Here is a 15,221-nt window from a genome sequence, read left to right on the forward strand (position 1 = left end):
AGGGTCAGGTGTGCTAAGGCCAGTAGAGGTAGTTGAAAGTGGGGCCTCAGTGGTGAGTGGGGTCATGGGCAGTGAGGTGCTGTGGAACTGGGATAGCTGAGGTTATGGAGTTCATTGCTTTTCTACCCCCTGCCCCTGGGCCCGAGTTATAGGCCACCTTACTGAGGTGGTCTGCTGCATCTGCTGAAGGAGCAGACAGGGTGAAGGGGCAGCTTAGGGGAGGCAGGATCAGGAAAAAAAACAACGGTTACCAGGGTCAGTCACAGTGCGGAAGGGGCTGGAATCGAAAGGAATGTGTGGCCCTGCACCGACTGAGTGAACTGCAGGCTCGGAAGGGGGCCTGGGCCTGGGGGTGGGGGACTCCTCTCAGGTCTCAGGGCTGAGCCAGAGAATCCCCTGCCTGCAGGAAGCAGGGATAGGGAGGGAATGCCCAGGGGAGGATTGGGTTAGCTAGGAAATGCCCCACCCGTACCCCCCACCCTCAGCACAGTGGCTGCAGCTACTTTTCTGTACAAGTTACCTTCATTCTGAGGTCTCACCGTAGCCCCAGGGCTTAGCTTGGGAGTGAAGTTAAGCAGGGTGGTGCTAGGGGTCCCCTGTTTGGTGAGGGGAAGGGAGCCTCCACCACCTGGTTCTTCAGGGCTGGGGCTGCAGCTGGAGTTCTCGGGAGGATGGGGGACCTTACTCTTGCTTAGCAGAGGGGCCCTGTGTATGAGGAGGAGCCCTGGACTGGATGGCAAGATCTGGGTCTGACTGCTGGCAACTCCCTGTCACCTCCCCTCTCTAGACCGGTTTCCTATTTAGTTGAACCAAATAGTCACAAAGGGTCTGAAGTCCCTTTAAGCCCCAGCAGCCCTGCTCTGCCAAGCCCTTCATTTGGATGGTCTCATCTGATCTGTACAGCAGTCCTGCGTGCAGTAAGGTGGCATTACACCTCCATTTCAAAGGAATGTGGGGAACAGTGACACAGAGAAAAGGTTTTCCTGCCAAAGGTTACCTAGCTAGTTAGCCCAGTGCCACAGCAGGGACCCAGGGTTTGTGATGCCATCATCTGGGTTCTCGCGCCCCTTCAGTGAGTCCACCCCTCCTGTGTGAAGCCAGAGAGGGAGTCACTGAGTCCCACTCTGCCCCGCTCTAGCAGGCTTCCCTCCTTCGGAAACACCAAGCAGATCATGATACAGTTAGTTCTGCCTCCTCCCTGCACCTGTCCATCCTGCTTTCTGACTTTCTGATTTCCAGCTCTTGCTAGGTAGTGTAAACTCCTTTTTCTGCCTCCTCCCCTTGCCACAAGGAATCAGCCACTGGGTGAGATCCTGAGTCTAATCTGAGACCTCTCTTGCACTTTCAGCCTCTGATTTCGGCAAACCATCTGCTCCCTGCCCTCCCCATCTCTTCTTTTGCTCGGGAGGGAGTTTAGACCTACAGACAGCAGGCAGTGTCATCCCCCCTCCCGCCCTGTTGACTCAGCAACCGAATTTCTCCTTAAGCTGATTAGCACTGGAGTGGAAAGGAGGGGAACTCGCCTGTCACTGGAGCTGGCACCTGCACCAGGCTGGGGGTGGTGTGGTTTGCAGCAGCTAGGCCTAGGGCACACGGCTTCAGGAAAGGGTCTGGGGGGCTTCTTTGCCTCTGGCGGAAAAGGGACCCTGATAAGCACCGATTACCTTAAAGGGGCTGCAGAGATGGGACCACCGGAGTACCTGGGCCTGAGTGGCTTTGGGGCAAAGCGTAGGGGGTGGGGACAGTCTCTGTCCTGAGCCTTGAGGGCAATCCAGGGGCAGACACAACACTGCCTTGAAAAGCCCCCAGTCTGACACAAAAATAAGACCCAGGGCAGATTGTTCCAGGTGGTGAAAGCCCGGAGTCTGCAGCTCTGTGGTGGGGCAGGAGGCTGCCCTGAAGTGGGTCTGGGCAGAGAGGGGAAGGACACCTCACAAGAGGGACAGGGAAGAGAACTGGGGTCCCGACCGAGGCAAAAGCCTATGGCCTTGGCCTTGCTGGCAAGGTAAAGACGAGAGTCTTGGAGCCACTGTGGGGGCTCCTCATCCTCTAAGGGCTCACACACACAGACTAACAGTGCACCTTCCCCTTCCCAGGCCTGTGCTTGGCAGGGGAGGTGGGGAAGGCGGTGCAGGGGCTACCCTCAACAACTTCCCTCCCTGCCTGTCTTCCTTTCCTGGCATCCACAGGAGACACAGCCACCCCTCTCGCTGGCTGCCTGCCCAGCCCAACCCAGTTAGGGTGGGAACACTTCACAGAGAGAGGTCTGTGTCCCTTGTCTCGGTGTCTCCTAGCCCCCAGCCCACAGATTTGTGATCCTTGCCCAGGTGTCTCTTGACCCCCAGGCCTCTCTCCCTCCCACTGCACTAACAGCTCAAACACCCGCCCTTCCATAATGTGAGAGGCAGACACAGAAGGAGCCTGGAGTACTTGGATCCCTGTAGGGGGAAGTGGTTGGCGATGATTTATTAGCCAGACAAGAATCAACAAATAAGTTCTAACATCTGTTCTCGCCAAACCAACCCTCAGACAACAGCAGCATTGGACCAGGGCCCAGGCCCAAAGGCTCAGAGGGCCAAGGAAATCAGATTCCGCGAGAGGCCAGGGCAGCGGGAGGCAGCAGGGCCCTGCTAGCCCACATCTTCACAGGAGCGCCAAGCACTGAGGAGTCTGTGGGGGAACCAGTGGGTGTGTCCCTAACAGGGAGTGGATTCCACATTTGCTCTTCTGACTTCTAGGCTTTTTTGTGGGATCCCAGCCCTACAGGGTAACAGGGCTATGGTGGGGTCTGAGGAAAGGATCCAGCACCCAGGACCCAATGTGGTAGAACTCTGGAGAACAGCCAAATTTCCTATCTCAGGAAATTTCTGACATTTCCTGTGAAGAGCTAGTGGATGTGGGGTCAGGAACAGAGCTCCAAACCAGGAAATCAGGCCTGGGTTCTAGTCCTTGACCTCTGCAAGTCACTAGCCCACTCTGGCTTCGTTTACTTATCTGCACAGTGAGACAGTTGGACTTGATCGGGAAGGGCAAAAATAGAAGCTGCTCCTCTTCCTTCCCTCACCCATAGCAGACATCACTAATCAATCACGGTGCTCTTTTCTGCTGAATTCAGATATGACCTTAACAGCTTTTCCAATGCAGTGACCTGGGCAGCAAAGACCAATGGATTGGTGTTGGCATACAAGGTGACACCTTTTTGCCATCTTTGCAATAGATGGCGCTGAGGTCCTTTCCAGCTCTGATCACCTATAGTTTGTTCCATCCACATTTCCCGAGAAGCACACCTGGGTGTGTGTGAAGTCTCTGGACCAGATGTTCCAGGTCATCCTCGCTCAGAATCACCGGCTACTGAGGAGGCCCCAGGGAGAGACACGCCTGTCCTCTGTCCTGAAGCACCTGTCTAGGAAGGGTATGAGGGAGGCTGTGTCCCCAGAGAGGCAGGGGCTGGTGGGACACGAGAGAGCCTTGTTCAGCCACAGAATTTTCAGAACACAGTTGCCGGCCACCTGGATTCTGTAGAGAAAAGGACAATCTTAGGTCACATTCTCTACCCTCTGCCTCTTAGGCCTCCCTGCAGCCTCAAGGACTAACACATCCAGTCTTAACAGATGTTGGCCTGCACAAAGGAGGGCTAAAGCCCACCCATTCATTCAACTAACATTTCCTGAGCACCTGCTCTGTGTCAGGCACTGTGCTGGGTACTCTGGAAACAGAGATGAACAGGCTCCAGCCCCAGCTGCTCAGTGGCGTGGCAGCTGTGTACAAAGCACAGTGGATGGCTCTATGGTCAGGTTAGGGGAGTCTTTCCGGAGGAGGAGAAGTGCAAGCTAGCTTGTAGGGTGACGAGCAGTTTCCCAAGCAGCAAGAGGCTGTACTTGTAGGAAGTTGGTATAAGCAGAGGGACTGGCAATGTGCAAACCCAGGAGGCTTGAAACCACTTGGCGTATTTGGAGAAACATGAACAGGTCTGGGAGGAGAGGTGGTAAGACTGATGAGGTGGCACCCTCCCACACACCTCCCTCTGAGTATGGAGGGCCTCACGGGCCAGGCAGCTGTTTCAGAAAGACCATTCTGGCTTCCTTGGGGCAGAGTGGATCAGAAGTGGCAGGTCTGGTGGTTAGAGAAGAGTTAGGAAGTTCTTGGAAAAGTTCTGCTAAGAGATGACCAGAAGGGGCCTGAAACTGGGGAAAGGAAAAGTATGTTTGGGAAGAGCCCCAGCAGAAATCAGTGACTTGGGGGTGAAGAGAGGGAGATGTGGAAGGAGCCCTGGCATTCTGGTGTGGGTGGTGGGATGTCCGGGCAGGAAACATGGGAGGGACGATCTGGGGAGCAAGGGTGAGGGCAGTGTTGGCAGCGTGGAGTGAGAGACCTGGGGCACTGGGAGAGAAGTTGGGTACAGACATGGACCGGCGACATCAGCTCTAGGATGGCAGCAGGTAGCAAGGGTGTGGGTGAGTATAACCAGATGCAAGGGTGAGGGGGAGTCTGGGGTGCCAGCAGGGAGAGAGGGTGGGGAAGGCCCTGAGGGGGCTGGGGTGAAGGGACAGGGTGGGAGCAGCCCGCTGGACCTGACACATCCCATGAGGTCTGACTTGAGCTGATCAGTGAAAAGATTGGGGAGGCAGAGGGTTGGAAAAGGGAGCCGGACCCTGGCTGGTGCGGCCCAGTGGAGGGCACTGGCCTTGAAATGGAAAGGTCTCTGGCTCGATTTCCAGGGACGGGCCAGGTCCCCAGCTGCGGGAGTGCGAGAGGAAGTCAGGAAGCTGATCCATGTTTCTCTCGAGCATCAATGTTTCTCTCCCTCCCTTCCCCTCTCTCTAAAAGTAAATATATAAAATAAAATAGTAAATGCTTTAAAAAAAAAGGGAGAGGAGGAGTAAGCATTGGGGCTGGGGTGGGACAGTGCAGGTGCTCATCTGAGATGACACTAGGGACTCAGAGCCCCTTCTTCACGGCAGGCAGGGTGACGAAGCCTGAAGGGAGGGAGGGAGCCAGAGCTGGAGGGGCCCAAATTCAGACTGGGAAGGAGGGGACGGGTGAGGCTGAGGTTCATGGCACAGGTTGGGCTCGATCTCAGGTGGACTGAAAGAAGACCAGCAGGGTGAGACACACACCAACCAAAATGCAGGCTCTGGTGGGGGAAGGCCAAGGGGCGCTTGCCTGGGGCCTCTCTTCTCTGTGTGTTAGGAAGAGATGAACTGCTGAGAGGTGGAGGGGTTGGGACTTGACAAAGGGCCCCAGTGATTCCAGGGAGAAGAGAGGGAGCAACCTCTGGGCCTCAGAACTTCACTCTGACCAAGTCATCCAATCTGAACCCTTCTCAAACTAGCTTCCAGAAAGTCCTCCTTGGGATCTAGCTTTCCCTGTACTCCCTCCCATTTACCTGGCTTCCTGGGACAGGTCTGGACCGGCACTTCCAGAGGACCGGGTGCTGGAGGATGCATGGTGGGCCCTTACTCCCTGAGGGCACCGCCGCTTCCACCTCAGCATAAATGTTGCTGGGGGCTTCCCCAGGGCTGCCCCTGCCCATGGCGTAGAAGGCTATGGGTTCATCAGGCTCGTGGTAGATGGGGTTGGAGGGCTTGGGGGGCACAGCTGGGCGAGGTCGTGGAGTCGAGCTTGTGTAGACTTCCGGAGGTAGCTGAGGTTTGGCGGGGACAGGAGGCTTGGGCCTAGGGGGCTAGGAGAGAAGGTGACAGCCTGGGAGGAGAGTGGGTCAGAGCAACCCAGGTAGGAGCCTGTGCCCTCTGCAGACCCCACCCCTCCCAGCTGGCCCCGCTCCCCGCTCCTTTCAGGCTGCTGCCTGCTTTTTGTCTCCCCGCCCTCGCCTCCCTCCTGCCGGGCCTTCTCCAGGATCCTCCAGCCCAATACCTCCTTTGGCTCGCAGTTCCCCTCTTTCTGTGTGGGGGCTCTGGGATTCTCGTTTTTGAGAACTGGGCTGTACTGGAGGTGCAGGTCCTGGCTTTTGCTTCCAGAGTCTGATTCTTCAGTCCGTAAGGAAAGTCCTGCAGGCTCAGGAGTCTGCAGTGAAAGAAGGAGTCTTGAGGACTTGGTTGAGGACGGCTGGCTGGCAGGTAGGGATCACCTGCCGGTGATCTAGGAGGTCAAAGTAAACCGGCCCAGGTGGAGGATTGGGGGAGGGGTATGGAAACCTGGCCTGTGCTGGGTTCCTTGCCTGAAGAAGAGGGTGTGGGGATGGCAGGGAGACAGAGGGCACGGAGGGGAATAGCTCTGGTCACAGCCAATATCTAGCATTAAACTTAATTTCATCTGGCACACAGGGCCAGACAGGCCTCCCTTGTACCTGTGGTTGTAAAAATGCAACAAGGCTTGAGAATTTTAGCCTAAAATTTTTTGGCACGACAGACCTCCAAGTCTGCTGAGCCTATGTTTATTTCTGCAGGTCCCAGAGGAGTACTTTATGGAGATATAAGCCAGATATTTTAGGGCAGAGAGACTGCCTCGGGGACATGAGCCTTACAGGGGGACAGTTCTCTCTCGTAACAGGTGTGCTTTTAGTGCAGCATTTAGCCCCGGGCTCGTGAACGCTCCCACACGCCCGCTTCTGCTGCTGTGCTCCTGCATCCACCAAGCGCCTGTCTCCACCTGGAGGTGTACAGGCACTGCAGGCTTCGTGGATCCAAGTCAGAATTCTTATTCCCTGCCCCAATCCCCTCCTCTCTTACATCCCCTTTATGAATAAAAAGCAGCACCTCCACCCTGCTGCCACACAGTACCTTAGGAGTCAACCTTGACCCCTCCATTCCCACATCTGCTGGAACACAGCCCTGCTCCTTTCACTGCCCCAGTGTTTTTACCTCTGCACACTTCTCTCCATGCCCACAGCCACCACCCCAGTCCAGGCCTCTTAAATCCTCCCCTTGCATTATCTTGCCCTGGCAACCCATTCTCCAAGAAACTCTCCTAGCAACCCTTCGGTGGCCTGCTGCTCCCAGATAAAGTCCGAACTGCAGAGAGCTTGAGTGTCAGACCCTCTGAGACCCAATCACAGAGCTCGGCCTGCGGCAGGTCTGCCTTCAGCTCTGTCAGTTCCAGCTGGCTCCCCGCGCCTCCAGGCTGTCCTGCACTGTTCTCGCTGCTCCAGAAGCTTCAGGTCTCCTCCTGTTCCTCATGAACTTCCACAAAAGGGCTGCCCACAGACACAGTTACTGCTTCTTTGAACTGATTCCAATCAAGCTCCAAGAACCATTCTTGCCCAGGTCACCAGTGACTTCTTGGCTAAATCCAGTGGTCGTTTCTGGACCTCTAGGCACCTGCCCTTCCCTGACTTGCTTTTTGGCGTGGCTCCGAGGCCATCACCCTCTCCTGGTTGTCTCCTCTCTCTCTGCCTGCTCCTTCTCAATTTTCCTTGTAGGTTCTCCCTCATGTCTGCAAACTTTAAATGCTGAAGACTTGGCGGTCCTTTCTTTTCCCATCTACACTCACTCTTAAGTGAGACTTCACCCTTCCTGGAGGCTTCGGAATCAATCCAGCTACAAGCTGATGACCCAAATATTTATCTCTAGTCCATACCTGTGTCCCAAACTCCAGGTTCAGGTATTCCAACTGCCTACCTGACATCTCCGCATGGATAGTGAATGGACATCTCAGACTGTACATGTCAAAACTGACCTCCTGTTCTCCACCAGCCCTAGGCCTGTTCCTCCTGTAGCCTCCTCCTCTCAGGCAGTGAGAGCTCACCTTTTACACTCACCATCCAGTCTCGCAAAACACCCTTTCGGCCTACCTTCAGAACAGACCCAGCATCCCACCTCCTCACCCCTCCACCTCTACCAGCCTGATCCAGCCTGCATTCACCTCACCTGACGCATCGCAGTAGCCTCCAGCTGGCCACCCTTGCCTCTCCGAACTTGCCAGTCCGTGTCACTCCTCACTTATAACCGTCCGGCACCACAACATCTCACTCAGCATAAAATCTCAAATCCTTTCTAGAGTCTGCAGGGTGTCCTCCCTTCACCTCTCTGATCTCACTTCCTCCCTTTCCACCCTGCTAGCTTCCTCAAACACACTGAACATCCCCCTATCTCAGGGCCTTTGCTCTTGCTGTCCCTTCTGCCAACAGGGTTTTTCCTCTGGTTGTCTGCATGGTTCCCTCCCTTACTTCCCTGAGGGCTCAGTTCCAATGTCCCCTTATCAGAGTAGCCTTCTCTGATGTCTCTGCGTAAGACAGCCCCAAACCTGTCACTCCCTGTTACTGCGTGTTTTTTCTTCTTAGCACCTACTCATCATTACTGAATATATTATTACATATTACCCGTTAGTCATCTGTATTGTGTATTCGTCTGTCTCCTCTCACTAGAATGGAAGCTCCATGAAGGCAGGGATATTTTGGTCAGTTTTGTTTACTGCTCTTTTTCCAGGGCCCAGACCAATGCCGGGCACAGAGTGGTCCCTCAGAACTGCCCCAACGTCCTCAGGGAGGCACCCCCTGACGCAGCTCCCCTGCTCTGTACTTCCTCCCATCACACCCTCACACTTGGTTCTCAGTGCTTGTCTTTGCTGCTGGCAAGTAAGCTTTGTGGGTTCGGGACTGTCTGTCTTTCCATGGCTCTATTTCCAGAACCTGTCAGCATCTGGTACATTCTGGGTACTCAGTAAATATCCCTTAACTAAAAACAAACATGCAAATAAATAAAAACAAGTGATCCATGTGCCTTCTTTGTGGCTGGACTGGTCTCTCGAGAATCCCTCCCACAGCATGATCTTTCTCAAAAGGCTTCCCGCGGAGGTACGTGGGCAAGGGAGGCACGGCTGGGCAGTTTTGCTGGGGTGAGAAAGTGCCTGCCACTGCGGTCCTGTGGCCTAGGCTCTGGGTGAGGAGAGGGACTGGCCCGGGTCTCCCGGTAAGGGTCAGGGTCAGGGGTCAGGTCCCAGGTCGCGGGGGGGGGGGGGGGGGGGGGGGGGGGGCGTACCTCGCGGGCAAGGGGCTGGCTGAGCGTCTCCCCGTAGGGGCTGAGAGGGGACCCCGTGTAGTGCCGCAGCAGGTCCTGCAGGCGCCAGTGGGCACTGTCCTCGCCCAGCACCATGTGGCGTCCGTCCCCGAGCTGGGCCAGCAGGAAATGGCGGCAGCAAGTCCGGCTCCTAGAGGGCGCCAGTCAGGATCAGACTCGCTCCCCCACACGCTCAACCCTCCGGGTCAGGGTCACTAGCGTGATCCCTACCCACCCCACCCGGGGCCCCAGGGTGTCCCACTCTCAGTAGTGGGGGTGGGGAAGAGGAAGAGGAGGGGCTGAGCGAAAAGCCAGGCTCCCGCGAGCGCGAGCGGTCTAGCGCTCGGCCTCACACCCAACTTCTGCATCCAGTTCCGCCCCTCGGATTGGCCCCGAGCCCGGTTTCCTGGCCCCGCCCCTCACCTGTAGGTCAGCACGAAGGTCACAGCGCTCTCGCTGAACCGCACCAAGTAGCAACCCTCCGGCTTGGTCTCTAGCAGCCTTTCGGCCTCCCTGTGGGTGATGGAGAAGAGACAGATGCTGCTCTGACTATTCCAGCCTTGCTCCCTGTCGCCCGGGCTCCCGTGGGGACCGCCAGACCCAACTAATCGGACTGAAGTGGCTGGAGAAGGGTGGAGGTGGGCGAGGGGATGTGGGCACTACTCTCCCGCTGGGTCCATCCATGCCCAGGATGACCTCCGTCCCACCCCGGATGACCTCCAGCCCTGCATTCTCTCTCCTCTCGGCCCCAGCCTGGAAGGGCAGCTGGTTGTGTGCGGGGGCGGGTGTGCGGCGGTGAAGGGGAGCGGGGTGATGGTGGTTCTGTTGTTGGAGTGGTGGCTACAGCGACAGTGCTCTAATGGACTTCTAGATGACAGAAGTCAAGCTGAAGGGAGTGTGAACAAAGATACCAAGGAAGTGAAGCTGAGAAATGGAGGAGGAAGAACTGCAAGGGAGGAGAGAAAGAGGAGAGTTGGGTGAGCCAGAGGTAAAGAAGGGGTGAGAGAGAGCCTGAGACACCTGGAAATCATGAGGATTAGAGGCCTTAGATACAGGAGGATAACTGAGCCCACAGAAGGGAAACTGAGGCACAGGGTGGGTAGGGCTGGAGCCTCTCCAATGATCTCCTCCAGGGGAGATGCCTTAGTGAATGGCCCAGGAAGCACAGCCTGGGCGGGGAGCCCCAGTTGACTCCTGATGGGTGGAGAGACCCAGGACTTGCTCCTGCCCCTCTCTGGGCCTCTCCTGCCCTGTGACTCACCTCCGGGTGATGAAGCCGTGGAACCAAGGAGGGGCCGCCCCGTGCTGCAGGAGCCCTTGGGCCTGGGTCTTCTGGAACCAAGCCCGGGTCTCGGCCTGCAGGGATTGGCCTCCTTCCCTAGGCACCTCCTCAGCTCTTCCAGTGTCTTCTGGGCTGGGGGCAGCCCCCAGGGCCTGCGAAGACGCCTGGTTAGGGGAGGAATTCAAGGAGGGAAAGCAGCCGTGATTACTGGGCCTTCTGATGCCAAGCCAGTGTCTACCTTCTCATCCTTATCTCCAGATCCTCCTGGGTGGGAGGAGGAAGCTCGCAGCCCCCCATCACAGTTGCCTATTTTAAGTATAATTGCCCCGAAATCTCTCCCAAGGTCTGACTTAAATCCCTTCTTCGGCTCCAGCTGTCTTGGTTTCTAGGGAATTTTTCTACTTCTCGCTGGATCCTGGAGGCCTTTAAGCCAGTAGCAATAAGCTGTCAGATTGTGCTCAAATGAGGTGAGACCTTCCAGATGGACCGGAAGTCATACCCTGGCCTGGAGGATGTAGGGAGGTGAAGCAGGAGGTCACCCCAGAGTCTGGGATAAGGGAGAGCCCACTCTCCAGCAGTGGATTGAACTGGTTGGCGGGAAGGATACCCAAATGGGTGAGCTGGAAGGGCTGCGATGGGGGTGTGCTAGGGAAATGAAGGTCATGGACAAAGATGCATATGCCTGTTTCTGGGACTTGATACACTGTACCTTGGCCACCTGGGACTCAACCTGAGCTTCCCAGGGACAGAAGATCAGTGAGTGGGCAGTTCAGCACATAAAGAAGGCGCCTCCTGTCTTCTTTTCCCCCCTCTGTGAAGTCCCAGGTCACTCCTGCTTTCTCCCCACTGGCCTTTGTTCATCCATGAGTCCTCACCCATGGGAGGCTTGGGAGCAGATGAAGGGGCTGCAGACCCAGGTTCCCACTCACCCCAGCGTGGACATCCGGGGCTGTAGGGATGAACTGGGCCTCCTCAGCCTTCAGGGCCTGGAATCTGGGCACTGGAAGCAAGCCCAGGCCCTGGCAGCTTTTGTAGGTCAAGTCCATGGGCTGGAAGGTACTGGAGGTTGGGGTTGGGATTTTGTGACTCCCTGTTAGCACAAAGAGAACAGGTGGGACTTCTCAGCGAGGGACTGCCTCTCTCTGCTGCTCACCCCTGCCCCAGGCTTAGAGGTGGCCTGCATGCCTTTCACCAGGAACCTGGAGGACAGGGACAGTTATGTCAGCAGGAGAAATGCAGGTAGGACAGTGGCAGGGATGGATTTCTCAGAGAGGAGAAGTATGGAGCCACGGAGGGACAGAGGGGCTGAGGCAGCTGAGCAGCTTGTTGGGGAAACTGGGCACCAGCAAGGGGAGCTGGATGTTATCTGGCCTTCTAGTATCCCGGAAGCAAGTCCCACAATTGGGGAGGGGAGCCTGATCTCTTTGGTGCAGGTCCCTCTTCTGGCCCAGGATCCTCTGTCTCCCCCATCCCTCCTGCTTTCTCCGCCCTCCTCCCAAAAGAGCACACAGCAGATCCTTTGTTCTCAGGGCTGAGCAGACCTGCAGTCCCAGAGAAGAAGAGGTTGTGGGCACCCTGCACTCAGCCTTGCCAGCTCTGGCTTGGGGTGGGGCTCTGGCCCAGGAGAGAGCAGGCTGTGGGGGTCCTATCCCCTCTCACCCACATTCTTCAACATCACACTTACCGTGGGGGCCTATCTGGGCCAGGGGGAACTCCGTGGCGGCAGCCTGAGTTGGAGCCCCAGAGGCAGGGTATGTGTCTGCGCTCTGGAAAGGTGTGCACACTCAGCAGTTCCCCTCTCACCCCAGCCCCTGGAGCAGGAAATGCGGCTTTACCGACAGCCCTAGCCCTAGCAGAGGACTCGCGTCATGGAAAGCCTAAGACAATTGTTCCTCCCCCGGAAGCCAGGCAGCTGAAGGTGGTTGTGGTGGTGGTGCATATTTGTGTCACAGTGTCTGGGTGTTAGGAAGTCCTTACTGTTGTTTGACCTGGGTCCCCCCGGGTTCTCTCATTACTCCCTCACACCAGGCTGGGGCTTCTCTTTCTCTGTCTCTCAGCTTCTGCTCTGAGCAGTGGCAGTGGGGAAGTCAACCTCAGGAGGATAAGCCCTAGAAGGCTCTCAGGCTTTGGAGCCGCCACCGGAGATTTGTATTCAGGATTATCCCTTTAGGACACTTGGGGAGGGAGGGGGCAGGGCTGCAACAGGAAGGATGAGGGTCAGACTTCTGGGAGAACATTTTGAGGTATGAAATCTGTGAAACGAAGGATAAAGAGAAGGGGGCCTGGCTGCACCCTCCAGCAGATGACAGAGCTGGGTTAGAGCAAACCAGGCAATCCTGGAGGAAGGGAGGGAGAATTTCCTCCAGCCAGTCGGACTGCTGTTAGTAGTAACACTGTCGTTAGAAGTTGTTAGTAACTTCAGTGCTGACGTCTTAAACTCAGGTGGGCTCTATCTCTGCCGCACCAGAGGACTAATCCTATTTCTTTCTCACTTGAATCCTCACAAATGAGAAGGGGACGGGGAACATTATCCCCATTTTCTGGAAGGGAAAACTAAAGGTCAGAGAAGTGCCTCGGCCGAGGTCTTTCAGTGGCTCCGAAGTTGGTGGCAGGGTTGGAACTAAAATCTAGATCTTTTACTAATTTCACCGTGATTTAGGCCAATGGTCCATGACTATGAGACTATGTTCTTGGTGTGAAGAACCCAGAGAGAAAAGGATTGTGTCTCAAGATGGTGGACAGGGAGCCAGACTTGCCAACAGACACTTATTGTAGCAAATTAATGGTGCGTGCGGATGGTGCTACCGGAGTCTCCCTCAGAGGCCCCAACTCTGGCCTGGTGTGCGTGGGTGTGTGCATAGGAGTTGGGATGTCAAAGAGGAGACTGAGCTGAGTTGTGGAGGATACATAGGACTGAGGAAGATGGGGAAGGGTGTTTCTAGAAGAGGGACAAGCATGCGCAGATGCATGGAAGATAGAAGTGGTGCACTGGGTAGCCGAGGGGAAGCTGGCTCCGAGGCTGCCAGCACCAGTTTATGTAGCTGCAGGGCACCTGGCCAGATTACTTGCTGCCTTGTTCTGGGGAAGGAGTTTGGACTCCTGACTCAGCCTGGAGAGCTATTTCCCCACCTGCTCCGGGCAGGGAAACACTTTTTGAAGCGGTTACTGCTGGCCCAGCCACACCCGAGTCCTCATTCACCTCCTCCTGAGCTGCCTGCTCCCTCTTCCCTTCTTTAAAAACTGTTGCCTTACACTTGGTCCCAGCCCCAGGCGATGGAAAGGGGACTAAGAGGTGCCTCTTGGAGGACAGAGCTCTGACCCCACAAAGGGTTGTTCCCCAGACGGTGCCTGAGCCTTCAATAGGCCATTCTAGCATTCCATGGAGCTGATTAATTTTGGGTGACAGGGAAGACCAGTAACTCCTGCAGTCATGGGGCTGTCGTGTGCCTCTTTGCTGTACAATGAGTTCTTTGGCCCGAGGCACTGAGATGTGGGATGCCATACTGAGAGAGCAGACATCCCGTAAGCACAGGGGTAGTGCTGGAGTTTGTACTGATTCTGATAAGGACAAATCACTGCCTCTTCAAAAGGGATAGGGGGTCTACTCTAACCAACCTGCCACTGTGTGGCTGGATGTTTTCCCCCCCTACTAAGTAATATGGCTCAGTGTCACTCCCTTGCGAGCAAGCTGGGCTCTCCGCAGTAGCTCTCAACCTCGGCGAGATGGCTCAGATGATCTTGGGCCCGTGCAAAGCCTCCATCTTGCAACCAAGTCTGCTGTTTATCAGCCCATTGTTCCAGCATGTGGGTGACCTATGGCTAAAGAGAAAGGATGGCTGTCGTCTGCGGGATGGGTTATCCTGCCCAGTGTTGTGGAAATGCATGCCAGTCCTGGACCTGCCAAACACTTATCTCTTTCCCAGCCTCTTTTCCTTCAGTCTTTCATTTTATTTTTTTTTCCAGGACTCTGACCAACTGGCCAACCCATTTAACACTTCCCAGTACTCCATGCACATCCTTGATCTGGACCATCCCTGTGTACAAAGTGCATGACCAGTGAGTGCTTGCAGCTCTGACCCCTGGGAATAATCCTCTTGCTACTGCCCTTCAGGGACACCCTAGATGGGAACCCCCATGGGGGCATATGTGTATCTGCAGAAGTAGTAGTGCAACAAAGACAGGTAGGTGATTTGGGAGTCTGGGATGCCTGCTCATGCAATTTGTTTTGTTTAAAGTTTTTTTTTAATTTATTGATTTTTAGAGAGAAGGGAAAGGAGGACAGAGAGAGAAACGTTGATTTATTGTTTCACTTATTCATGCATTCATTGGTTAATTGTTTTTTTAAGTATATTTTATGACTTATGCTATTACAGTTGTCCCATTTTTTTCTCCCCTTTATTCCCCTCCACCCTGCACCACCCTGCACCAGCATTTTCCCCCTCGTAGTTCATGTCCATGGTTTTACATATAAGTTCTTTGGCTTCTCCATTTCCCATACTATTCTTAACCTCTTCCTGTCTATTTTGTACCTATCATTTATGCTTCTTATTCCCTGTACCTTCCACCCTTTCTCTCCCCTCCCCCTCCCTGCTGATAACCCTCCATGTGATGTCCATTTTTGTGATTCTATTCCTGTTCTAATTGTTTGCTTAGTTTGTTTTGGTTTGTTTTTTAGGTTCAGTTGTTGACAGTTGTGAGTTTGTTGTCATTTTACTGTTCATATTTTTGATCATCTTCTTTTTCTTAGATAATTCACTTTAACATTTCATATAATAAGGACTTGGTAATGATGAACTCCTTTAACTTGACCTTATCTGGGAAGCACTTTATCTGCCCTTCAATTCTAAATGATAGCTTTTCTGGATAGAGTAATCTTGGATGTAGGTCCTTGCCTTTCATGACTTGGAATACTTCTTTCCAGGCCCTTCTTGCCTGCAAGCTTTCTTTTGAGAAATCAGCTGATAGTCTTACGGGCACTCCTTTGT

At 54.8% G+C, this 15,221-nt stretch overlaps 1 protein-coding gene across 3 annotated transcripts; it reads right to left on the bottom strand.

The window, feature by feature from the left end:
- Positions 1-2,427: 2,427 nt before the first annotated feature.
- On the bottom strand, positions 2,428-12,346 carry SH2D2A (SH2 domain containing 2A). 3 transcript variants are annotated; one of them, XM_036015109.1, is made up of 9 exons: positions 11,921-12,346; positions 11,166-11,326; positions 10,216-10,400; positions 9,378-9,467; positions 8,937-9,105; positions 5,875-6,024; positions 5,387-5,683; positions 4,045-4,184; positions 2,428-3,516 (listed from the first exon to the last, which is right to left on the bottom strand). In XM_036015109.1, the coding sequence occupies exons 2-9, from the start codon at positions 11,280-11,282 to the stop codon at positions 3,342-3,344; spliced, it is 1,323 nt and encodes a 440-aa protein (XP_035871002.1). In that variant the 5' UTR covers positions 11,283-11,326; positions 11,921-12,346; the 3' UTR covers positions 2,428-3,341. The 3 variants fall into 3 exon arrangements, with proteins under 3 accessions (XP_035871002.1, XP_035871004.1, XP_035871003.1); XM_036015111.1 differs by lacking the exon at positions 5,875-6,024; XM_036015110.1 differs by lacking the exon at positions 4,045-4,184.
- Between the last annotated feature and the right edge of the window lie 2,875 nt (positions 12,347-15,221).

Source organism: Phyllostomus discolor, chromosome 14, assembly GCF_004126475.2.
Source record: "Phyllostomus discolor isolate MPI-MPIP mPhyDis1 chromosome 14, mPhyDis1.pri.v3, whole genome shotgun sequence".
NCBI classification, from domain to species: domain Eukaryota; kingdom Metazoa; phylum Chordata; class Mammalia; order Chiroptera; family Phyllostomidae; genus Phyllostomus; species Phyllostomus discolor.